We start from the raw sequence: 26,932 nt of genomic DNA on the forward strand, positions 1-26,932 counted from the left end.
GGCTCTCTTGTTCTTTATTTCTCTCATGAATTTGGAAATCAGCTAGGGTTCATGATAGAACCTTTGGAGTTTTAAATGGAATTATCCTGAATATATAGATTAATTAGGATGAAGGTTGGGAGAACAAACATCTTTATGATAATGAGCCTTTCATCCATAAACATTTATGAGTTCTTGTTTCATGTCCTTCAATAAAATTTTATATTTTTTTCTAAAAAGATCTTGAACATCTTTTGCTGCATTTATTCCTAGGCTCTTCATGGTTTTTGCTGCAATTATGAATGCGATGTTAAAAAATTATTTTTTAATAGGTTGTTGCTGGTATATATGAGTACTATTGATGTTTTCTTATTGATCTTGTGTCCAGCAATCTTAATAGGTCTAAGAAATTGTCTATAGATTCTCTTGGATTTTCTATGAAAATTATCTACAAATAAGAATAATTTTGTTTTTTTCCAATTGTTGTAACTCTTCCTTCCTGCCTCAACCTTTTTCTTATTGCATTGTTTAGGATGTCCAGAACAAAGTTGTGAAAATGTTGGACCTACTGCCTTTCTCCTGACTTTAAAGGGAATATTTTTATGATTTTATCAGTTGAAAATAATATATGTAATAGGTCTTTGTAGATACCCTTTGAAGGTTAAAGAAGATTTTTTCTCATTAATGGATGTTTAATTTGCTCAAATGCTTGCCCTGAATCTATTTTAATTATGTGGATTTTCTTTTTTTAATTCATTAATGTAAAGGATTACATTAATAGATTTTCTAATATTAAACCACTATATATCAGTGGGTTTGGTTAACTAATGTTTTGTTTGGGATTTTTCATCTACGGTCATGAGTTAGATTGACGTGTAATTTTTCTTTCTCGTATTGTCTTTGCCTGGTTTTAGTGTCAAGTTTATATTCACCTTATAAAATGAGGTGGGAAGCATTCTGTTTCCTTTACTGGAAGAATTTGTGAAAATTAAGCTAATGTGTTTCTTGAAAGTTTGTAGAACTTGCCTGAAAAGCTTCTTTATCCTGGTGTGTATGTGTGTGTATGCATATTGTTAATGACAGATACAATTTCTTTAATGGCTATATATCTAGTCAGATTTCCTATTTCTTCTTGGGTCAATTTTAAAAAGTTATATTTTTCTAGTAATTTGTCTGTTGTATCTAAGTTATCAAACAATCTAAAATCATTCCAAATATTCTCTTATTATCCTTTTAATCTCTATTGCATTTCTATGTCCCCTTTTATGAATTTTATTTATTTAACAAATACTTATACAGTGTTTGTTGTTGTGTCGAGTCAATTCCAACTCATAGTGACCCTATAGGACAGAGTAGAACTGCCCGATAGGGCTTCCAAGGCAGTTTTATATAAGGAGCCCTCATGGTACAAAGATTGCTAATCGAAAGGTTGGGGGTTAGAACTCACAAGCCACTCTGAGGGAGAAAAGACCTGGTGAGCCACTCCCTTAAAGATTACATCCTAGGAAACCCTACGGGGCAGTTCTACTCTGCCTTGAAGGGTTGTAGTAAGTCAGAATCCACTCGATGGCACACAACAACAACAATCTTTACAGGAGCAGGTGGCCAGGTCTTTTCTTCCTCAGAGTGGCTTGTGGGTTCAAACTCCTGCCCTTTCAGTTAGCAGCAAATAACCATTGCACCACCAGCGCTCCTTACATACAGTGCTAACTATGTGCCAAATACTAATCCATTTAATACGTATACTACCTTTTTTAAGGTAGGCACTATTATTATCATTTTCATTCTACGTATGAGGAAACTGAGGCATAGAAAGCTTCAGTAGTTTTTCCTAGGCCACACAAATACCCAAAAAACCATTGCCATCAAGTCCATTCCAACTCAAAGCAACCCTATAGGACAGAGTAGAAATGCCCCACAGGGTTTCCAAGGCTACAGTCTTTACAGAAGCAGACTGCCACCTTTTTCCCCCCACCACTCAGATAAAACCCAAACACCCATTGCCATTGAGTTGATTCCAATTCATAGTGACCCTATAGGACAGAGTAGAACTGCTCCATAGAGTTTCCAAGGAGCACCTGGGGATTAGAACTGCTGACCTTTTGGTTAGCAGCTGTAGCACTTAACCACTATGTCACCAGGGTTTCCAGCCACTCAGATAGTAAGTAGTAAAGCTGCAATTTAAAACTAAGTAGTCTGGCTCTAGTATTCATACTTTTAACTACTACGTTACACTGCCTTTCATTGCTACATTGATTTTCATTCCTAATTTTAATTATTTGTAACTTTTCTCTTTTTTCTTGATCAGTCTTGCAAAGGTTTGCCTATTTATTGACAGATTTATTGATCCATGCTATTGTATGTTTGTTTCCTATTTTATCCTTTCTGCTCTTATCCTTATTAATACCTTTCTTCTATTTTATCTGGATATATTTTTCCTCTTCTAACTTTTTTAGTTAGAAGTTCAACTCTTTTCAGCCTTCTTAAGGCTATAAATTTTCCTCTAATTACTGCTTTAGCTATATCCCCAGAATTTTGATTTGTAGTATTTTTGTTATTATTCATAAGCCTAAGTAGTTTTTGATTTTCATGCTTCTTTGACCCTTAAGCTATGTGTTTTTAAATTTGCAAGAGTATGTTCTTTTTTTAAAAAAAAAAAAACTCATTTTATTGATTTCTAATTTAATTGCACTTTGAGAAACAAATGTGAAATCTAAGGTACTAGTTCCCTGAAATTTATTGAGATTTGTTTATGGCCTATGCATGATCAACTTTTAAAAAATATTTATGATCTTTTACCTATTCATCTATCAATTGCTGTGAGAGAGTTATGAAAATCTCCCAATTTGATGTGGATTTTGTCAATATGGCCTTGTGGATTTTTCAGTTTTGGTTAGGTTTGGGTTTTGCTTTAGCTTTAGATATTTTGAAGCTAATTTGAAGACTGCCTTACAGCCTGTTTTGCCTGATATTAATATAGCTATCAGCATTATTTTGGTTAGTATTTGCCTAGTATATATTTCTTTTTTAGTTGTGTTTCAGGTGAAAGTTTATAGTGCAAATTAGTTTTTCATTCAAAAATTTTATACACAAAATTTTTTGTGACATTAGTTGCAGTTCCTCAATGTGTCAGCACTCTCCCCCTTTCCTTTTCCACTCTGGGTTCCCAGTGTCCCAGAGTTATTGTGTTATAACTGTGTTATTGTTTGTTTTATAACCTGTTGCCATCAAGTTGATTTCAATGCATAGCAACCCTATAGGACAGAGTAGAACTGCCCCATAGGGTTTCCAAGGAGTAGCTGGTGGATTCGAACTGCTGACTTTTTGTTAGCAGTCAAGCTCTTAACCACTGCGCCACCAGGGCTCCTATTTTTTTTATAGGCCTGTCTAATCTTGGGCTGAAAGGTGGACTTTAGGAGTGGCTTCAGTTCCAAGTTAGCAGGATGTCTGGGGGCCCCAGTCTCAGGGGGTCTTCCAGTCATCATCACACCAGTAAGCCTGGTCTTTATTTATGAATTTGAATTTTGTCCTACATTTTTCTCCTGCTCTGTCCGGAACCCTCTATTATGATCCCTGTCAGAGCAGTTGATGATGGTATCCAAGCACCATCTAGTTTTTCTGTTGCCTAGTATATTAAAGTAGTTTTACACTTGCTTCTGTGGGAATCTCAGGGGATTCATTGGTATCCAACCAGATTTTAGGTAAATTTCTTCACTTGTGTTTTCCGAATCACGTGTATTATAGCTTCAAGTTTCTGGGTTTTTTTTTTTTTTTAATTGTGCTTTAGGTGAAAGTTTACAGTTCAAGCTAGTTTCTCATACAAAAATTTATACACACATTGTCATGTGACCCTAGTTGCTTTCTCTATAATGTGACAGCACACTCCCCCTTTCTGCTCTACATTCCCCATGTCTGTTCAACCAGCTCCTATCCTTTTCTGCCTTCTTATCTTTCCTCCATACAGGAGCTGCCCATTTAGTCTTGTGTATCTATTTGAACTAAGAAGCAGACTCTTCACAAGTGTCATTTTATGTCAAGTTTCTGTTTTTCAAAAGACCTTTTTTACTATTATTTCTCTCCTCCCTTCCCTCCAGTCTAGAGAAAGCAGCAAGCTTCCTTGCTGCTTTCTCTGGACTGGTATGTTGAGTCTTTCTAGATTCCTTTTCATGAACTATGAAACCTTTGAAGGACTGTTTTTAAAGAGATACTGTGTGTATTTGAATTTTATAGAAAAATACAGTTTGTTTTTATTTTTCCATTTGGCATTTCTGCAGCAAACTTACTTCTTACCATGATTGCTGTGCAGCCTTGGCCAACTATTCCAGATGTTATGCCTTGTTTCTGAATCTGATAAACAAATACCAGAAGAAGCAGGTCAGTTCTTCATGCATTTAATTCTTCAGTATGTCTTTGTATTGGTATATTTGTGTTTTTGCATGTTGAATGACTTTATATTTTAAATGTTACAGGTTTCTTTTAGAAGCATCCATTAAATTTAGTGTTTAGAAATGGAACAGGCTGCCCCAGAAGGCAGTGAGCTACCAGTGGGGGTTGGGGAAAAGAGTAGTTTGAGACAGAAACTGCCGAAATCAGATGTCATAGGAGCAGTCTTGCATTAGGAAGGAGGGCGGATGCCCCCTACTCCTGCTTAAAAAGGCAAGATTTCTCGGCTCCACCCCAGCGGGGCCTACTGAGTCAGATGAATGAGCTGGGGTCTGGCCATCTACATTTTAGTAAGAACCACAGAGGGTTCTCATGCAAACTAAAGGTTACACAGTTGCCACTGAGTCAATTCCAAGTCATAGCGATCCTATAGGACAGAGTAGAACTGCCCCCAGAGGGGTTTCCAAGGAGTGGCTGGTGGATTTGAACTGCCGACCTTTCGGTTAGCAGCCGCACTTTTAACCACTGTGCCACCAGGACTCCAGCTAAAGGTTGGGGTCTACTAAATAATATGCTCAGCTGTCAACTGAAAGATTGGCAGTTCGAGTCCATCCAGAGCTGCCTTGGCAATCTGCTTCCATAAAGATTGCAGCCAATTAGGACCATAGTCTTACGGGACAACTCAGTCAATTGCTATAACATAGTCCACAAAAATCATGATCTGCACCCTAGTGGAGTGAGTAGTATCTGGGTTCTTATAAGCTTGAGCTTGCGAGCCGCTATCTAAGACACAACTACAGGTCTTGACTTACCAGAGCAAAACAGTAAGAAGGTAATCAAAAGCACAACAGAGAAAAAACAAGTCTATAAGAGCCGCAACCTCATTTACCCTGAGACCAGAAGAACTTGATGGTTGCTGGGTACCACCACTGACCATTCCAACCAGGACCACATAGTTGGTCCCAGATAGAATGGGAGAAAAATACGGAGCAGAATGCAAATTCTTATTAAAAAAAAAGAAAAAAGAGCCAGACAAACTGGAACAGTAGAGAACAACAGACCCCTCTGAGACTATTGCCCTGAAACACCCTTTAAACCTAAAACCGAGTCTATCCCCTGAAATCACCTTTTGGTGAAATAGTAGAGTGGCATGCAAAATCAAGGATATTACCCATAACGTCGGTGCCCTACTTAAAAATCATGAATGTGAGACCAAAGATCAACAATTTCTCAGAAGCAAAGATGAGAAGATAAGGGATTAGGGAAACTAAAGAAACTAGGGTACTGAAAAGAGAACAGACAGCACAATTAAAGAGAATGTTGACATACTGTGAACATTGTCACTGAATAATTTGTATGGAAATTGTCAAACGGGCACCTAACTTACTGTGTAAACCTAACTGAATAAAACATTATTTGAAAAAAGATTACAGCCAAGAAAACTCTATGGGGAAGTTCTACACATTGAGTCGCCATGAGTCAGAATTGACTTGATGGCAATACAACCTGAGTTGTAGAAATGTGCTTTGGAAGTTTTGTAGTCTCTCAATAGATGTAGCTGTCACCAAGTGATTAAACAATCAAAAACAGGATACCGGGATATCTCATCTTTGCTCTGAAAGGTTAGTGTTGCCACTGTCTTAAAAGCCTGAGAAATAGAACTATATGTGGACTCAGCATAGATTTTATTTTTCTGAGACTTATTTTTTAATTAATCATGTTTATGGCTTATTTATGTCAAAGAACATAAAACAATAATCTATGAGACAAAAAAATGAAGAAAGAAAAACACCCTGGTAATAAATGAAATATCAACTACACACACCTCTTTAAATGATCTTATCATGCCCAGTGGGGAGCTTCGCAGGATCTGGCTGTGGCCAGTAGCTTCCACAGTTTCCCAAGGGTGAAATCCTGCTTTGAACCAGGTATCACTGGGACTGACTGCTGTTGGGAGGAGTAATATTTCCTCCCACATCTGCTGTTGTTTCCTATTAGAGAATGTGTTCACGAATGAAAAAAAAAGATTATATAAGAAAATACTAGAGGTAAAAACTTTTTCTGTTGTTATTTTTATACTATTCATCATCTCTTCTCAAGGAAGTCTGATTTCAGCAAATGAGGATGGGTCTTTTTGTATATGTGTGTGTGTGTGCTTTAGATGATGGTTTACAGAGCAGATTAGTTTCTCATTAAACAATACACACATTGTTTTGTGGCACTGGTTGCCAACCCCATAACCTGTCAACACTCTCCCCTTCTTGACCTTGGGTTCCCCATTACCAGCTTTCCTGCCCCTTCCTACCTTCTCAGCCTTGCCTCTGGGCTGGTGTGCTCATTTAGTCTCACTTTGTTTTATGGGCCTTCTAATCTTTGGCTGAAGGGTGAACCTCAGGAGTGACTTCAGTACTGAGTTAAAAGGGTGTTGGGAGGCCATACTTTTGGGGTTTCTCCAGTTTCTGTTAGACCAGTACGTCTGGTCTTTTTTGTGAGTTAGAATTTTGTTCTATATTTTTCTCCAGCTCTGTCCGGGACCCTCTGCTGTGATCCCTGTCAGAGCAGTTGGTGGTGGTAGCTGGGTACCATCTAATTCTGCTGGACTCAGTCTGGTGGAGGCGGTGGTAGTTGAGGTCCATTTGTCCTTTGGACTAATCTTTTCCCTTGTGTCTTTGTTTTTCTTCATTCTGCCTTCCTCCAGATGGGGTGGAATCACTGGAATATCTTAGATGGCCATTCATAAGCTTTTTTTTTACTTTAGAGGAAGGCTTACGGAACAAACTAGCTTCTCATTAAACAGTTAGTACACATAATGTTTTATGACATTGGCTAACAAGCCCACAACATGTCAACACTCCCCCTTCTCGAACTTGGGTTCCCTTTTACCAGCTTTCTTGTTTCCTCCTGCCTTCTAGTCCTTGCCCCTGGGCTGGTATGCCTCTTTAGTCTCATTTTGTTTTATGGGCCTGTCTAATCTTTGAATGAAGGGTGAACCTCAGGAGTGACTTCATTACTGAGCTCAATGGGTGTCCAGGGGCCATACTCTCAGGGTTTCTCCAGTCTCTGTCAGACCAGTAAGTCTGGTGTTTTTTTGTGAGTTAGAATTTTGTTCCACATTTTTCTCCACCTCTGTCTGGAACCCTCTGTTGTGATCCCTATCAGAGCAGTTGGTGGTGGTAGCTGGGAACCTTCTAGTTGTGCTGGACTCAGTCTGGTGGAGGCTATGGTAGTTGAGGTCCGTTAGTCCTTTGGACTAATCTTTCCCTTGTGTCTTTGGTTTTCTTCATTCTCCCTTGCTCCAGTTGGGGTGGGACCAGTGGAATATCTTAGATGGACACTCACAAGCTTTTAAGAACCCAGATGCTACTCACCAAAGTAGTATGTAGAACATTTTCTTTATAAACCATGTTAGGCCAATTGAGCTAGGTGTCCCCTGAGACCATGGTCCCCAGCCCAGCCCAGTGATTCGGTCCCTTAGGAAGTCTGGATGTGTCTATGAAGCTTCCATGACCTTGCTGTGGTCAAGGAGATGGGTCTTTTCTACTGTACTTAATCTATCTTTATTTAGTCAATCAACATGAGGGTAAGGGGAGGCTTTTGCTTTTATTTTCTATATGTCTGTATTGTTAAAATTACTTACAAGAAACATGGATTTAATATTATTTTTTAGAAATCAATATTACAAAAGCCGATAGTAGGTATTAAGGGGGGTGATATTTCTAATTCTTTCTTGAATTTAAATCAGTGGCTCTCAAACTTGGCTTATCACAGAATCACATGGGGAGCTTTAAAAAAATACAGATTCCTAGGCCCCACCAAGGAGGTTCTGATTCAGGCCTGGGACGGGGTCCAAGAATCTATTTTTAAGAGGCTCCTAGGATGACTCAAATAAGCAGCCAGGCTTGGGAACCTATGGAATAAATTATTAAGGTGGTTCCTTAAAACAATTTTTCTCCAATATTGACAGCAGAGGGTTTTCCACAAAACCTCAAGAGACTTTAGAGTGTTTAATCAAATCAGCCACACAGGGTCAGTCTTTCTCCATAGGCGTGTGGCTGAAAGTGAGTCTTCCTGACACAATAGGAACCAAATTTTCAAGCAGGCCAGGTGTTAGTGAAAGTGTCCCCAGGTGAGTGGTGCTAACCACATGACTTTTGCAGCTGAGGGGTGCTTTCTTAGCTGGAGAAAATGGGATGGTACATTAGACTCTTCCATGAATTTCTCTGCCAGACTTGTGTCAAAACAAGCAGTCCTAGAGCCAAACCCAGTTTGATAACGCAGCCATGGCATTGATGAATTTCAGACACTGGTCAGGGTAGACCTCTCGGAGGGGCATGCAAAGGGCCTTCTCCTGCAGGACCCTCAGATCTGCCTGCTGTGAGGGAAGCATGTTAACCTCGCTCAGTTTTCCGGACAAGCCACATGTTGCTAACTCGTTTGTTGGTGAAGCAGCCACCAACACTTTTTGTTAAAATAAACACCACACATTCCTGAAGATGTCCTGTTTTGAGAAAGTTCGGTATACGCACACCTAAACTTTGTTAAGTTTGCAACAGATAAATTTTTGAGTAATTAGTGATCAGTTGGAGTCCCTGGGTGGTGCAAATGTAAACGAGCTCCACTGCTAACCCAAAGGTTGATGGTTCGAGTCCATCCAGAGGCATCTTGGAAGGAAGTCCTGATGATCTCCTTTTGAAAAATTAGCCACTGAAAACCCTCTGGAGCACAGTTCTACTCTGACATACATGGGGCCACCATGAGTTGGAATTGAGTTGATGGTAACTGGTAGTGGTAAATTATTTTTTAAACTAATGATAGCCTTTCAATGCCACATTCCCTAATTTCAAATAAAACATGGTTCGATTTACAGAACTTCTCTTTGCACACAGCCCCTCAGTGAAATGAGCCTCTGTGTGTATATGATGATTGTGGTACATGCCTGGGGTTTCTGGTTCATCAACAGTCTCGGGGAAAAGGAAGCCACTCATCCCAGCTCTTCTAAGGGACTTACACAGGAAGAACATGGGAAACTTCTTTGGCTCATTAGGTTAATTTGTCCAAGATTCATGGTATAACTAGCAACTCCAGTTCCCATACAAACGAAAACACAGCATTTTAGTCTGTTTGATACAGTTTGAAAGCAAAACTTTTGCATTAGGTAAAGTATTAAAAACATTGACCAAAATTCACTTAAATGACAAATCTCATTTAAGAAATATGCACATATTGAATGCTTTACGATGTAAACTGCAGTTGGTACAAACCAAATGTACAAACAGATGGGCTTAATAACGATGGGATGAGCAGGGTTGCTATCAGCCTTTGCAGAGCAGAGCCTGCCTGAGGAGGTGCCTCTGACGTCAGTGTTGCTACATTTAGCCTCTCATCAAAATAAGTTCGGGTTTGTTTTTTTGGAAGAAGATGAAGGGATTTTCCCCATTTCTTCTGTAAATATCGACTGGGCAAGAGATGTGGTAAAATGCCTCAAGCAAGATTTTTGCAAGACGGGCAATATTTTACAAAGGTCGAAGTCCAAAAAGAATAACCTTTATCTACATTCCCAGTGTCTGTGTCCATTGAGCCACTGTCTGTTTAACCCTTTCCACTTTTAGATATGATTGATTTTTTGGTTTGCAGACTGAACTTCCAGATATAAGACCATTGTCAGGGCCTCTACAAACCCTGTCTGAGAATGGCCAGACACATCCTTGCTTGTCCTGCGTTTAAGTCACGCCCCACTCGTTCCATTTAGGCTTCTTTTAGGGTAAGCAGTTGTCTTCAGTCATGTACACACAGTGAACACTGACTGGTTTGGAATGCATACACACTGTGGTGTTGAAAATGAGACATGGGCTGGCTGGAGTGAGTGGCCTGAAAGCAAAAACATCACCATATTTCTAGCTGTTCATCTCTAATGCAGCTATAGCTGTTCAGTAGTCCAGAGATAACTTGACCTCTCTTTCCCCTCCATCCTCTTTGGAGCTGTTGGGGATTGGTTAGGAAGGCGCCTCCTCCCCTTCCCCTGGCGCCTTTATATGGACAACTTGGCTCCCAGCTCACCCCTGCCTCCTCTCTGGCGGGAGCGTACCCTGTGGCTCCCTTCCCAGCCCCTTGCAGGCACGTTCCCAGGGGGTGCTGCGAGCATTTGGCTGAGCTCGCTCCTTTTTCCAGCCTTGGCCTTGGTCTGTACCCCGACTGGGCCGGCGGCACAGTAAACCCTTAGCTTGTTCATTCTTTCCAGCTCCTGCTGCTTTGCCTTGGTGGAACTGCCTCTTCCTCTGCTCAGCAGGAACCCAAAGGCCTAATTTATGTCTGCTGGCCTGAAGAAGAATGGAGCACGGTGCAATTCTAGCATTGCCCTGGGGCTTTTGAGTGATTGCCACATTCAGAGGCATACAGTGGGTGCTCAGTAAATACTTGCTGATGGCATAGATAGATGGATAGAGGAATTAAGTATAATTAATCTCTTCTGGTTTTGAAATGATTTTCTACTTAGCTTCTTGGTTCTGAGTCTTCCATTTTATATAGTTAAGCGCTTATGCGAACTGTTGATCCACTTCCGGTACCCTAGGGTGAATTAGATTTTTTGCTGTAGAGCACAGTCTGTTTGCCAGACTAGTAAAATTTATCTGTTCTTCAAGTCACCTGTAAGTTCAATTAATATTTGGGTTTGTTTTTGGGGGGGTGGGAAGTTGGGTAAACGTTGCAAATAGCATATCCTGACTCAGCTCTCAGATCCAGATTGCCCCAGAAGTTTCTAACCAAATCTAAAAAGGGTTTCTAGATGAATTTTGTGTTTCACAGAGGGTTTGAAACACTTACAACCCCTTTGGTTTCAACGCATTCTTGAAAACCTTTCTGAAATGTTTTCCTTTACTCAGTAAAAGTAGTCCTCTCCTAAGTTAGAGGAATCTGCTGAATGTAGTTTCTTCTTTCTGTGACAGCTCGTTCTCGTTCCTGCCCCTTGGTCAACCTTATGCACCTTAGTTATTTTGACGTCTGGTAGAAAGGGCGTGGGAGACAGCCAGGAATGTGTTGACTTTGGCTGGCCGTGGACGGGGAGTAACGTGAGGTAGTGCAGAAGTGGTCACAGCGGGCCAGATGGTGCATTGGTTGCTGACTTTAGCACTTTCAGCCAGGGAGTGATATGAGTTGTGCTCCACAAAGTGGTGTTAGTGTTGATCACAGAGGGAGGAGCCTCTAAGTCCAGAGTCCTTGGGAGGGGCAAACGGTTAACCACACATTACACATATCACACATATACACACACACACACAGACACGCCACTCATATATACCACACATTACACATATCACACACACACTCCATACATATAGCATACAGACCACACATTACACATTACACATATCACGCACACACAAACCACATGTATAGCACACACTACACATGTACATGCCACACTTTACACAATTACACAAATAGCACGTACACTACACACATACATACCACACATTACACATATATCACACACACACCACACAAATACCATACACGCTATACACGTACATACCACACATTACACAATTACACAGTATCACACACACACACCGCACATATAGTACACAGACTACACACATACATACCACACATTACACATTACGCATATATCACACACACCACACATAGCACACACACTACACACATACATACCACACATTACACATATACCACACATACTACACACATACATACCACATATTACATAATTACACAAATATCACACACACAGATTACACATATACCACACACTGCTAACCGAAAAGTTGGAGGTTGGAGTATACCCAGGTGCCTTGGAAGAAAGGCCTGGCGATCTATTTTTGGAAAATCAGCCATTGAAAGCCCTGTGGAGCACAGTTCTACCCTGACCATGAGTCCGAATTGACTTGATAGCAACTTGATTTTGATTTTTTTGGAGAATAGTCTACAGACAGGTTAACAAGGGTAGACATGGAAAGGTGGTCTTTGGGGGAGATTTTGAAATGACAGAGTTGAGGTGACTTGGTAACTGGTGAGGGCAGTCAGATAGAAAGGGATCAAAGATGCTGCTAGGGCTGGTCTGGGTGTTTGGGAAGATGAGGGTCATTGGGAATATGGCATTAGAATTGGGAGTTGGGCTGGAAGTGAAGGCTTGGAAATCATCGGTACACAGGTGATTGTTCAAATTCTGGCTCTTCCCTTCACCAGTGCTTGACTCAGGGTTAATCTCTTGAAGCCTCAGTTTCCATCTCTCTGTTGTTGTTAGGCACCGTTGAGTCAGTTGCAACTCATAGCGGCAACAGAACGAAACACTGCCCGGTCCTGTGCCATCCTCACAATTGTTGTTATGCCTGAGCCCATTGTTGCAGCCACTGTGTCAATCCATCTCATTGAGGGGCTTCCTTTTTTTCATTGACCCTTTACTGAGCATGATGTCCTTCTCCAGGGACTGATCGCTCCTGATGACTTGTCCAAAGTACGTGAGATGAAGTCTCGCCGTCCTCGCTTCTAGGGAGCATTCTGGCTATACTTCTTCCAAGACAGATTTGTTTGTTGTTCTGGAAGTCCATGGTATATTCGGTACTCTTCACCAACACCATAATTCAAAGGCATCAAACCTTCTTTGGTCTTCCTTATTCATTGTCCAGCTTGCACATCTGGCAATTGAAAACACCACAGCTTGGGTCTGGCGCACCTTAATCCTTAAAGTGACATCTTTGTTTTTTAACACTTCAATGAGGTCTTTTGCAGCAGTTTTGCCCAATGCAATGCATTATTTCCATCTCTCTGAGTAGGGTAAAATTCAGGGCTTTGAACCAGTGTGTTCCAGCTTGATCCCGCTGCTGAGAATTTGCATTTCTAACAAGTTTCCAGGAAGTTATACATAAGAATCACCTGGGAATCTTGTTAAAATGTAGATTCTGATTCAGAATATCTGGGGTGGAGATGCAAATTCCCAGCAGGGAACTTGTTAGAAACGAAAATTCTCAGCAGGGGTTCAAACTGGGGCAAATCTATTGGGAAAATGCCCGGGGAAAATCTTCTTCCCTGGCTTTAGGCCGATATCTCTCATGTGGAAAGTAGCGTTCAACTGCTGCGGTTGTTGCTGGAACTCAACATACACCATTCTGTTCAGCAGGGTCCTGCTGCTTGTTTTGTTTCAGTAGAAGCAGTTTTATTTTAAGGCTTATGGTGACCAATCAGATTGAGTAATGTCCTTGCTCATTAGGAACACAACATATGCTAAACTAAAGAGAATATCCCACAGACTCTAACTGGAATCCATGGCTGAGGTCAGGCTTCTTGCAATCAGTGTACCTGTTTGTCTGAGCTCTGGTTGGCCATAGCTGTTGCTAGGCTGATTCTGTTTTAAGCAAAAGTAGAAAGTCAGTGTGAACTGGTTATACTAGACTGCCTTCTTAAAAAAAAAAAAGATTATCTCCCCTGATTCATCTTCAGTTTGCAGTTTCAAAACTACATAGTTGTGGTATGAATATGAAGCTTTGTTTTAAATTTAATAAAAATGCTATAAATGTTGGTTTATAGATGGTTCCCACGCATTGTCTGAGAATTTCTACCTCAAAGGAGAATTGCATATTGATGAAATAGTTTTCATCTACAAGTCAATGGTTTTGGCCTTTATCTAATTTTTACAAATCTTTATAGGATGCTTAATTAATTGGAATTTTGTAGACTTGTGATGAACTGGGCTGTGAAACAATAAATAACCTCTCTATAATTGTGCCTCATGCAGTTTTCTGCTCACTGGGGGAGAATTGTGGTGTGCATGCTTGGGAACAGAGGCCACCCACGGTGAGCTAAGGGGCCCTGCAAAGACCCCACACCCAGCCTCCTCTTTCAAGATTCCAGATGAGTCAAGACAAGCACTGGCATGGGAATGAGGAAACACTACCTCTGCCAGCCTCCTGTGAGATGCATTCTGCTTTGACCCTTTCCATGCTCCCTAGCTCTGCAAAGAATATATTCAAGAAAGGTGAGGGGCGGGGGGGGGGGGGGGCGGGGAGAAGATGCCTTAGCCAACCCTGAGAAAGAAGACAAAAACAGTGAGCACAGCAGTTGTTGGAAGTTTGGTGCTGCAATCTGCCATCCTCATTTGTTGATGGCACACGCCATCCTTCAGTTGGCATCCCCGATGCCAGGAACCACCCCCTCCTTTTTCTGTCTGGAGGCAGGGGAAGGTATTGTGGCAGCTTTAACTCTTCCTGCCCCAAAGCCTAGGATTTCTTCCCCACTTCAATGTTAACAATCCATGCAGCACAAAGACATTAGAATCAAAGAATGTTAGAAGTGGAAGGGCCCTAAGAGAATTTTTAGAAAAAGAAAAGCAACGCCTGGTCTTCCCTACTTCAACTACCTATGTCATTTGAGTTTTGAAGAATGATGATCTGTCAGAAAACGTGCTCTGACCTGCAGTGAGGTAACTTGTCTACATACTACTGGCAAGTCAACAATGATACAAGGGGGTGGTACAGAGTTAGACTAAAGAGAAAACCCATGCATGAGACCTAGTGTCTTAGACACCTAGTGCTGCTATAACAGAAATACCACAGTGGATGACTTTAACAAAGAGAAATTTATTCTATCACAGTCTAATAGGCTAAAAGTCCAAATTCAGGGTGTCAGCTCCAGGGGAAGGTTTTCTCTTTATTGGCTCTGGAGGAAGGTCCTTGTATCAATCTATCCCTGGATTAGGAGCTTCTCAGCACAGGGACTCCGGGTCCAAAAGATGCGCTATTCTCCTGGCTCTTGCTTCTTGGCAGTATGAGGTCCCCCACTCTCAGGTTGCTTCCCTTTCCTTTTATCTTTTGCAAGATAAAAGGTGGTGCAGGCCACACCCCAGGGAAACTCCCTTTACATTGGATCAGGGATGTGACCTGAGCAAGAGTGTTATCCCACCCTTATCCTCTTTAACCACAGGCAGAGATTATAACACATAGGAAAACCACAAAATGGAGGACAACCACACAATACTGGGGGTCATGGCCCAAACAAGTTGACACATATTTTGGGGGGACACAATTCAACCCATGACTTTCCACCCTTTGGCCCCCCAAAATTCATGTCCTTGCCACATGTAAAACATATTTACTCCATCATATCATAGCAAAGTCTTAAATCAACTCCAAGTCCAAAATCCAAAACTTTGTCTTCATCAATGAAATCTAGAATATAAGTTATCTGCTTCCAAAGTACAATGGCAGAAAGGGCCATATAAACTAGAGACTCCACCAGCCTGAGACCAGAAGAACTAGACGATACCCAGCTACCACCAATGACTGCCTTGACAGGGAACACAACAGCGAGTCCCTGACAGAGCAGGAGAAAAATGGGGTGCAGAACTCAAATTCTAGTAAAAAGACCAGACTTAATGGTCTGACTGAGACTGGAGGAACCCGGGAAGACATGGCCTTTGGGCTCTCTGTTAGCCCAAAACTAAAACCATTCTCGAAGCCAACCCTTCAGACAGGTTGGACTGGACTATAAGACGTAAAATGATACTTGTGAGGAGTGTGCTTCTTAGCTCAAGTAGATCCATTAGACTGAATGTGCAGCCCCTGTCCAGAGGTGAGATGAGAAGGCAGAGGGGGACAGGAGCTGGTTGAATGGACACAGGAAATCCCAGGTGGAAAGGAAGAGTATGCTGTCACATTATAGGGAGAGCAACTAGGGTCACATAACAATGTATGTATAAATTTTTGTATGAGAAACTAACTTGAACTGTAAGCTTTCGCTTAAAACACAATTAAAAAAAAAAAAAAGTACAATGGAAGAACAGGCACAAACTAGACATTTCAATTCAAATAGGAGAAATTGGAGGGAAAGAAGGCATAACAGGCAACAAGCAAGTAAGCAGAACACATTACATTAGCCCTCAAGGCTTTGAAAATAATCCTCTGTTCTCTGAGGCCATTTACACAATGGCCCTGGCCTCCAGACTCTAGGTTTTGGCCACATTCTCCGGATTCTGAGTGGAGGCCCCTCAGCCCTGAGCTTCAGCTCTGCCTTCCAGGCCCACTGGCACAGCAACTCTGCTCACTTGGCTTTAGGCTCACCATCCTCCTAGCCTGTCTGAGTGGCTACCCCACCCTTAGAAACACCGGAGGCCATGAATCCATCCTTTGAAACCCCAGAGGTTGTGGCCATACGTTTTGAGACTGAGGCAGCTTGGCTTCCTATGTTCCTTGTCTCTTGAGCTTCTGCTTCCTGGTTTCTTGGTCTCTCAGCTCTCAAGCCTCATGCCCACATCTGCCCTGCTGGGGCAAGTGTTCCAAAGCTCTGAGGCTGCACTGAAAACTGCCTGGAGGCAACCTACTCTGCCAGTAAACGTCGGCCAAAACACTCTCAGCCGTCTTGCTCCATGGGTGGGCTACAGTGCCATCTTGAGCTGGTCTCCTGGTTCTGCTGCTGTGGGTTCTCTTCTGCTGCCGGTCCTCTGCTGCCGGTTCTCACCATCTGCACCATCTCCAGTGTAACAGCTGTCCTCATTTTCTTCTGCGTCCTCTATCCATTCACAGATTCAAAACTGCTTCCACATTTTAGGTATCTGTTAGAGCAGCACCCCACTCCCAGTACCAAATTCTCTTAGTCATCTAGTGTTGCTATAATAGAAATACCACAAGTGGATGGCTTTAACAAACAGAAATTTACTCTCTCATAGTCTAGTAGGCTAAATGTCCAAATTCAGGGTGTCAGCTCCAGGGGAAGGCTTTCTCTCTCTTGGCTCTGAAGGAAGGCCTTTGTCATCAATCTTCCACTGGACTAGGAGCTTCTCAGTACAGGGACCCTGGTCCAAAGGACACGCTCTTCTCCTGGCTCTTGCGTCTTGGTGGTATGAGGTCCCCCACTCTCTGGTTCCCTTTCCTTTTATCTCTTGTAAGGTAAAAGGTGGTGCAGGCCACACCCCAGGGAAACTCTCTTTACATTGGATCAGGGATGTGACCTGAGCAAGGGTATTACATCCCACCCTAATCCCCTTTAACCACGGGCAGAGATTATGATTTATAACACATAGGAAAATCACAAAATGGAAGACAACCACACAATACTGGGAATTATGGCCTAACCAAGTTGACACATATTTTGGGGGACACAATTCAATCAATGACACCTAGGTTCAGTTTCCAGCCAATATACCTCAGGCACAGCCACTACCCATCTGCCACTGTTGGTTTGTATGTCATTATGATGCTGAACTCGTTTCAGTGGAGCTTCCAGACTAAAAAGAAAAATCAGCCGATGAAAACCCTATGGATCACAGTTGTACATGGTGTTGCCATGAGTCTCGGACTGACTCAGTGGCAGCTAACAACAACAAAATGCTTGGAACAGTGTCTGGTACATTGTAAGCACCACTGCTGCTACTACTGTTATTATTACTAGTAATTATTAAAATTTTCAGATGTCAAACTCCACATAGATTCTCTTTAATGAGAAAACATATATTGAAGCTTATGTGAAAAGCTCATAGTGCTCAACTTGGAAAATATAAAATAGTATCTTCCTTAGAGGGCCTTGTTAATGTTAGTTGCCTTTGATTTGATTCTGACTCACAATGACCCCAACACAGCAGTTCTACTCTGACCTTTTGGAAGCGATCACCAAGCCTGTCGTCTGAGGTGCATCTGAGTGGGTTTGAACAACTAACCTTTTAGCCGGTAGTCGAATGCTTAATTCTGCGCCACCCAGGGATTTGCTGGAGGACCTTAATTCTTTTGTTTTTTTAAATTGTACTTTAGATGAAAGTTTACAGAACAGTTTACATACTGTTTTATGACATTGGTTAACAACCCCACGACGTGTCAACACTCTCCCTTCTCAGCCTTGGGTTCCCTATTACCAGCTTTCCTGTCCCCTCCTGCCTTCTAGTTCTTGCCCTTGGGCTGGTGTGCCCCTTTAGTCTCATTTTGTTTTATGGGCCTGTCTAAGCTTTGAATGAAGGGTGAACCTCAGGAGTGACATCATCACTGAGCTAAAAGGGTGTCTAGGGGCCATACACTTGAGGTTTCTCCAGTCTCTGTCAGGCCGGTAAGTATGGTCTTTTTTTGTGAGTTAGAATTTTGCTCTACATTTTTCTCCATCTCTGTGCAGGATCCTCTATTGTGATCCCTGTCAGAGCATTCAGCGGTGGTAGCCGGGCACCATCTAGTTGTACTGGACTCAGTCTGGTGAAGGCCATGGTAGTTTTGGGGCCATTAGTCCTTTGGACTAATCTTTCCCTTGTATCTTTAGTTTTCTTTATTCTTCCTTGCTACCGAAGGAATGAGACCAGTGGCATATCTTAGATGGTCGCTCATAGGCTTTTAAGACCCCAGACACTACTCACCAAAATCGAATGTAGAACAATTTCTTTATGAACTATGTTATGCCAGTTGAGCTAGATGTTCCCTGAGACTGTGGGTCCCCACAGCCCTCAGCCCAGTAATTCGGTCCCTCAGGGAGTTTAGATGGGTCTATGGAGCCTCCATGGAGGACCTTAATTTTGGAAATATTCTCTGTTGTGGTTGGAAAGCATTCTACTTTGTGGTTGGGTCTGACCAGGTTGTAGGAGGGGCTACGAACTTGCTACTTTCCTTCTAGAGCCCCCAGAGGGGCCTTTGCCACCCGAGATTACTTGAAGTAGCCATTGGTGTTATGTGAAGTGCAATTCAAGTATTATAATAAAATTGTGTGTGCTTGTTTTATATTTAAGGCCTATAGCTTCTTAGGAAAAGTCTGTTGATCAAAGACAAACAAGGTGACCCTACGTCTCAGAAAGAGGATTGTCCTGGGTATTCTTTCTCAAGACCCTTTCTTTTATCCCTACCATCTTCCCTTCCACATGTTCTCATCTCACGCAGTTTCAAGGTTAAACTCGAATTCATTCGTGGTAACTTTGCTGAGCCCAGTATCATTCATGGAAACCCTGGTGGTGTACTGGTTAAGAGTTCGGCTGCTAACCAAAAAGGTCAGCAGTTCAAATCCACCAGGCGCTCTTTGGGAACCCTATGGGGCAGTTCTACTCTGTCTTATAGGGTCGCTATGAGTTGGAATTGACTCAACGGCAATGGGTTTGGTTTTTGATTTTATATCATTCACGGAATATCCTCGTATCTAAACTCTTTAAGACCATTGGGTCTGTACCACACAGTTTAATGCTGTTCACTAACATTTTACCAACAATTATACAAATAGGGTTCAGTACAATGCCTGGATCATGAGGCAGTATGATTTATATTTCACCTATTTTGTCTCATTTAATATAATACAATATTTCCCCCATCTTACAGATGAGGAAATTGAGGCACGGAGAGGCTAAGTAAAGTCACATGTATGAGCCCAGATATTCTGACTCCAGTGCTAGAACCCCTTCAGTGTACAGCTTCTTGCTTAGCATGTATAGTCTTTGCTATCTTCCCACATATGTTAGCCTTGTTTCTCAAGTAGATTTTAAACTCTTGCGAGTAGCGACCATATCTCGTACTTGTTTATGGTGTGTACCCCCCCTCCTCAGTTCCTGGGGTAGAGCCAGGAGCAGGCTTTCTCAATGGGACAGCTGCTAGGATTGCTTGAATGCTGTGAGTTCAGTTTTTTCTGAATGTGGACTCTCTCCTGGACCAGCTTTAGTTCTTGCCCTAGTGCTAGGCTCTGTCCTTTCTTAGTGTTGGCAAATGATTCCCAGCTGTACAAGCAGCAGCCTCACTTCTTACCCGTCATTGTCAGGGAACACTTTTTCCCCCCAAGAGCAAACTGGAACAAGTTGGTATTAGCAGAGTGTCGTTGTTGTACGCCATGGAGTTGATTCTGACTCAAAGCAACCCAATATGATGGAGTAGAACTGCCTCATAGGGTTTCCTAGGCTGTAATCTTTAGGAAAGCAGATTGCCAGGTCTTTTGTCCTGCAGAGCCACTGGTGGGTTCGAACTGCTCACCTTATGGATAGCAACCGAATGCTTAACCATTGCTCCACCAGGGCTCCTTATTGGCAGAGTAGCCCCAGGCAAACCCCAAAGTTGTCATTTGTCCTTGATCCTCACTGTCTCTTTCCCCCACCCAGTACCTTGTGCTGCCCCACCTACACTTGGGGTCCCACCTGGACCCAGGTTCCCTGAGCAGCACCTGCAGCTCTCAAGCTTCTAGAGTCTGTTCAGTGATTAAAATATGTCCTGCCTTTTGTCCTTTGTCCCCTTTCCTTAAGGCTGTTGATAACCACTAATCTGATAAACAAAGTCGGGTTTATGGTAATCTGTCCCTGATGACAGATTTCATTTTAAAAGGGACCTTCAGGAGATAATTCCTAACTGTTCTGGAAAGAAGGCCAGGCCAAGGAAGAGATAAATTGAAAGACACCCTAGCTGGGAGGCAGGACTTGCATATGGGAAGGACCTAGGAATCTGGATAGCCCTGGGTTCAAACTCAACTCAACCCTTACTAGCCATGCAACCTGAGCAATTTTCCTTCCCTTTCTTTCTTTTTTTTAAACAAGCTCTGGCCAGTTTCATCAAGGAAAAAGTATTGCAGAATTTTTATTTTTTACCAGTGTGTGCTGGTATGCTTCTAGTGATATCAGAGTCACCTGGATCAATGACAGCTAGCATGCAGGCTGTACCCAGTTCAGTATTATTGCCCCTGTAGTGAGGGACACCAGTTGGGGCCAGCATGGCATAGTACTCTATTTCAGATATGGGCAGTTGTTGATGAGGATGACCAGTTTCACTTTGCCTTGCCTAACCATCTCCAGAGTCTGCTTGTACCCTAGCACATACTGTCCACTTTTCATAATCAATTGGAGCCTAGAGCTGATCAACTCCAACAATTTTTTTGTCTTCTTTGTGGCCACCATCTTCCTGCCTTACATGTGGGCCGGCCCCCGACCAAGAGCAACCACCAAGATGGTCAGGGAGGGAGAAAAGCAGGACAACTTTTCTAAGCCTCAGTTTCTTGTCTGTTAAAATAGCACAGTGCCTGGTACAGTAAGTGTTGACCCAGAGGATAGTTCTTGAATGATCACTCTCTCAGGGAATGAAAATGTGCATATGATATACCCAGGCCCCTCTTAGCCCCTTGGTAAATATCCCTTTAAGGTCTCCTCCCTCCCAGGTGACCTCCTTTGTCGTATGCTGGCCTTACCCATATGTCTGTCCGTTGTTGTCATTTTAAGAACACAATTTCTGTATCTTGTTCAATTTTAAAATGTTGTCAGTTTAGCGTTTAAAAAAAAACCTTTTTTTCATTATGAAATACAGCCTGTCTATAGAAAAGCACATGAAACATGTATGTACAATTTAGCAAATAGCAATAAAGCTGTCACTCATGTAACCGCCACACTAGTCAAGAAAGGCAGGGGCTGATTCAAAGTGGTATACTTATCTAACACTGTGGGTCGCAAGTGGGGCGATTTTGCCCCGTAGAGGACATTTGGCAATGTCTATAGACATTTTTGGTTGTCACAACTAACACGTCATGAGAAGAGCTGCTAAACATACTACAGTGCACGGGACAGCCCCCCACCCCACCCCAGCAAAGAATTATCCAGCCCAGCATGAGAATAATGCCCGAGGTTAAGAAACCACGGTGTAACCCAATAAAATCTATTATGCAGGAAATGCCTGATTTAAGAAACTGCTTCAGCAGGAGCTGGACTTTCAGGGAAAGATTTAGATGCTTAAAAAATTGATTCATTTCAAAACAGTACGGATTTTTGTAACACATTATTAATAATGTTATTCCACTCAACTAATTGTTCTCGGAAAGGAAAAAAAAAAAAAAAGAGAGAGCCAGCCAGAATTATCTGAAGTTAAGAAACCTTGCTAATCACATCAGTTTGTATTCTTTCTTTGCCGCCAAGGGCTTTTACTTTCCCCTGTCAATTTGCACCAATCGTGGGAATCAAATGCTGTACAAGTTAAAGGAAGCCAGCCGTGTTCCATTGTACTATTAATTAAATTGCGAAACAACTTAAACACTGTACTCTTTCCAACAACCTATTCCAGCCCCTTTGCACTTACAACTCTGTCTTTAATTTATCGCAGGATTTAGTCATTCGTATTGTCTTCATTCTTGGCAACCTGACAGCGAAAAATAACCAAGCTCGCGAACAGTTTTTCAAGGAGAAGGGGTGCATCCGAACTCTGTTGTCGCTATTCCAAACATTCCACGAACTCGATCTGAATTCACGGAAGCAGGTGGGTGACGGAGGGGCACAGGCCAAGCCGCAGAGGCAGCCGTCGGGCGTGGAGGACGTGCTCATCAAGCTGACGCGCGTGCTTGCCAACATAGCCATCCACCCGCACATCGGCCCGGCGCTGGCCGCCAAGCCGCAAGTGGTGGGCCTGCTGCTCACAACCCTGGGTAAGATCCACGGCCGGGCCAGCTCCACATACACAGGTCTTCCCACAGCACCTAAGACGATTCTAGGGCCTGGGGGTGGGTGCGAAGATGTTCTTAGTACCACTGGGTTACTTAAATGATGTTCTTAAGGAGCCCTGGTGGTGCAGTGGTTAAACGCTTGGCTGTTAACCCAAAGGTTGGCAGTTCGAATTCACCCAGAAGCCCCATGGGAGAAAGACCTGGCAATCTGCTCCAGTAAAGATTATAGCCTAGGAAACCCTAGGGGGCAAATCTATTCTGTCATATAGGGTCACTGTGAGTTGGAATGGACTCCAGGGCACCTAACAGTGATGAGGCTTGTTAGCGGTGTGAAGGGAATATTCCTCTTCTGTTCAAAACTGCTTCAAAAGCAATAAAAAAAAAAAAATTTTTTTAAGAAAATGTAATTGAGATCATTAGTAAAACTCATGGAATTGTACACTTCAAAAGGGCAAATTTCATGGTATGTGAATTGCATCTTTTTTTTTTTTTTTTAAGTAAAAAAGTAATTCCCATCAAGTTACTGAAAACTGGCTGAACTAACTACAAAGAGCTTAGCAGCCTAATTTTTCCCTGGGTTAGTCCACACAATTCAAGTGTATTTGCTTTTCAGGTTTTTTCATTAACTGTAATTATAGCCCCCAGCCGCCCAGATCCCATCTTCCCCCATGCGCACGTTTGAGGCCTTGTCCACATTTGAGGCCTTGTCACGGGTACCTCTGCCTGCTGGTGTGTGAGGGAGATAACTGCAATTCAGTGTAATCAACTGAGCCACTACTTACCAGTCTCTGTAAAAGACTTTGTTGTGGAAGAAATTTTAATGCCTAATGAAAATGGTGTTTTTGTGTAACCTGTGAATTTTTTCTGCTGTTTCATTTTTAAGAGCCATTATTGAGTCCTTACCCTACAATCAGTATGCAGTATACTGTATAATCAAAGTATACTGATAACACAACAGTTAAGTGCTTGGCTACAAACCAAGGGTTGGTGGGTTAAACCCACCCAACTGCTCCACGGGAGAAAAGACCTGGCAATCTGCTTCTGTGAAGATTACAGCCTAGAAAACCCTATGAGGCAGTTTTGTCACATGGGATCACTATGAGCTGAAATCAACTGGATGGCACCTACCAACAACAACACTATATAATCAATCCTATAGCATATGCTATATTCATTTTACTTGGATTCACAATCAACACCCACAGAAGCTGCAGTCAAGAAATCAAGAGACGCATTGTGTTGGGCAAATTTGCTGTGAAAGACCTCTTTAAAGTGTTGAAAAGCAAAGATGACACCTTGAAGGCTAAGGTACGCCGGACCCAAGCCATGGTATTTTCAATCGCATCATATGAATGTGAAAGCTGGGCAATGAATAAGGAAGACCGAAGAAGGATTGATGCCTTTGAATTGTGGTGTTGGTGAAGAATGTTAAATGTACCATTGACTGCCAGAAGAACGAATAAATGGAAGAAGTACAGCCAGAATGCTCCTTAGAAGCAAGTATGGCGAGACTGCATCTTATATACTTTGGACATGTCATCAGGAGGGATCTGTCCCTGGAGAAGGACATCATGCTTGGTAGAGTAGAGGGTCAGGGAAAAAGAGGAAGACCCTCAACTTGATGGATTGACCCAGTGGCTGCAACAATGGGCTTAAGCATAACAACGGTTGTGAGCATGGCTTTGTTTCATTCTGTAGTGCATAGGATTACTATGAGTCGGAATCAACTCGATGGCAATGGGATGGACCATACTATATGCTATGGAGCCCTGGTGGTGCAGTGGTTAAGAGCTCGGCTGCTAACAAAAGGATTGGTGATTTGAATCCACCAGCTGTTCCTTGGAAACCCAATGAGTTTGTTTTGGTTTAATCTTTATGGAAGCAAACTGCCACATCTTTATCCCGTGGAGCCACTGATGGTTTTGAACTGCCAACCTTTCAGTCACCACCCTACTGCATTCTTTTAAACTGTAGCATACAGTATAACCCGTTGCCATTGAGTCGATTGCGACTCGTAGCAACCCTATAGGACAGAGCAGAACTGCCCCATAGGGTTTCCAAGGAGCAGCTGGTGGATTTGAACTTTTGGTTGCACCTTTGGTTAGGAGCCAAGCTCTTAACCACTGCACCACCAGGGCCTTCGTGAAGATTACAGCCTGGAAACCCTATGGGGGCAGTTCTGTCCTGTAGAGTCACTATGAGTCAATATCAACTTGATGGTAAGGGTTCATCTGCTTTCAAGGCATGTCAGGTGACAGACAAGAACTGCACAGCATACGAAGGTGCCAGAAACAAAGTGCACACAGGGCTGAGGGGATGGATCCACTGAGTCCATTTTTGGGATGTGTGTGTAATAACAATGCTTTACTTTATAATGGAGCTTTATAGTTTAAAAAGCGCTTTCATATCCATTACCTCACAACAACTGCATGATGCTGGGTTGTCATTTTCACCATTTTACAGACAAGGAAACAGGCTTGGTGAGACAAAGTGACTTTTACAGGTCACAAAGTTAGTAAGTGCCAGAGTCACCAAGCCCCATGCTCCTCTGTTCTATGGTTGCCTGTCTCAAGAAGGGCTCCTAAATTCTGAGAGCACTCTTCAAAAATCTACACATTTGATCTTGAACTCCCTTCCTAGTTGTTGACTGCACATTAAGTTGTCTGCTAGAATCTGCATCTGGTTGTGCTGTGGACACTTCACACCCAACACGTTGAAAACACGGCTGCTTACAAACCCATCCTCCTGTCTTTCATAGGCAGATACAGAATCTAGCCTCAGCCATCCCCTTCCCACCCTTCTATCCAAACCTGTACCCTTTGCTGTCAAACTGATTCCAACTCATAGAGACCCTATAAGACAGAGGAGAACTGGCCCAGAGGGTGTCCAAGGAGTGGCTGCTGGATTCAAACTGCCCGACTTTTTTGGTTAGCAGTCCAGCTCTTAACGACTGTGGCACCAGGGCTCCTGCTTCTATCCAAACAGTAGTGTCTTAATTGCCTGGGTATTGTCCCTCACGCCTGTTGTCTCTGTCATGCTGCCCCCATTTCCCTAGTTCTGTCCATGCCTTGGCTGATCCTTTCCTCTACCTATCCTTACAAATTTCCCTCCTCAGCTCTCCTCCCAAATTGTGCCATTACCCACTTCCCAATTACACATGACACTAACTGTCTCCTTCTTGCTCAGAAGCCTTCCGTGAAACTCCTTCACCTGTCGCATCAAGTCCAGCTCCTTGACTTAAAGTCCATCTTTTCCGCAAATATCCTCGCTAGAGCAACTTTCTGTCTTGTTTTTCCTGCTGTTGTTTTGATTATATCTATTTCATGGCCACATAGCAACCTTGAGGGGCAGGAACTATTTTTTATTCACTACTGTATCCCTGAAAAAGCGTAGCAGAGTACCTTACTCAAAGTAGATATCTGGTAAATGTTTGTTGAATTTAGTTGGAGAAGATGATATTTGAAATGGATGGGGCTTTGAGAGGCAAAAGGCAGAGAGAAAGAAAGAATGGGATTCCAGGTGAAAGCAAGATGAGCTGCAGTGAGCGTTCACTGAGTCTTGAGCTGAGGATGCTAAAACAGCTAGAAAGGTAGGTTATGGTTTTTTGTGGAGGACCTAGAGTTCTACACTGAGGCACCTGATTGTTATCCTGTAGACAGAGAGCATCTTGGAGGGGGTGAGAAGATACATAGGGCCTACGTCTTCCCAGTTAGCAAACCTACCAGAGTTCCTGGGTGGTGTAGACAGTGAATGCGCCTGGTTACTAACCAAAAGGTTAGAGGTTTATGTCTACGCAGAGGTGCCTTTGAAGAAAGGCCTGGCTGACAATCTACTCCCAAAAAATCAGCCACTGAAAATCCGTTGGAATACAATTCTGTTCTCATGAGGTTATCATCAGTTGGAATCAACTCAATGGCAACTGGAAATTAGAACTACCATAAGTGGGCCTTGACATTTTTGAAATTCAATTTTTGAAACAACCTCAAACTTTGCAGCTTTTAGGTTGTAATATTTTCCTGTCTTCCCATGTTCCTTCCTCCCCTGGAGGCTCAGCCCTTTAGGATGGTGTTTCTCAGCCCATGGCCAGGGAACCAGCTGCCTCGAATCAGCTGTGGAACTCATTAAAATACCCTTTCCAGGGCCTTATCCAGAAACTGACTCTGTGGAATGAGGTGAGATTCTTCGAACCTGCATTTCAACTCTTCCCCTG

The 26,932-nt window shown here is 42.6% G+C and overlaps 1 protein-coding gene and 1 pseudogene across 5 annotated transcripts in view; one reads left to right on the forward strand and one right to left on the reverse strand.

Moving 5' to 3' along the window:
- The window catches only part of ARMC2 (armadillo repeat containing 2), a 146,024-nt gene that overhangs the window by 95,498 nt on the left and 23,594 nt on the right, over positions 1-26,932 (forward strand). For all 5 annotated transcript variants that reach the window (XM_049895423.1, XM_049895684.1, XM_049895594.1 and 2 more), the window contains 2 exons: positions 4,254-4,353; positions 22,386-22,704. In XM_049895423.1, coding sequence (XP_049751380.1) covers positions 4,254-4,353; positions 22,386-22,704 — 419 coding nt within the window. The remainder of the gene's footprint in view (positions 1-4,253; positions 4,354-22,385; positions 22,705-26,932) is intronic.
- On the reverse strand, positions 20,826-21,196 carry LOC126085333 (60S ribosomal protein L30-like; annotated as a pseudogene).

Source organism: Elephas maximus, chromosome 1 (genome assembly GCF_024166365.1).
Source record: "Elephas maximus indicus isolate mEleMax1 chromosome 1, mEleMax1 primary haplotype, whole genome shotgun sequence".
Taxonomy (NCBI): Eukaryota; Metazoa; Chordata; class Mammalia; order Proboscidea; family Elephantidae; genus Elephas; species Elephas maximus.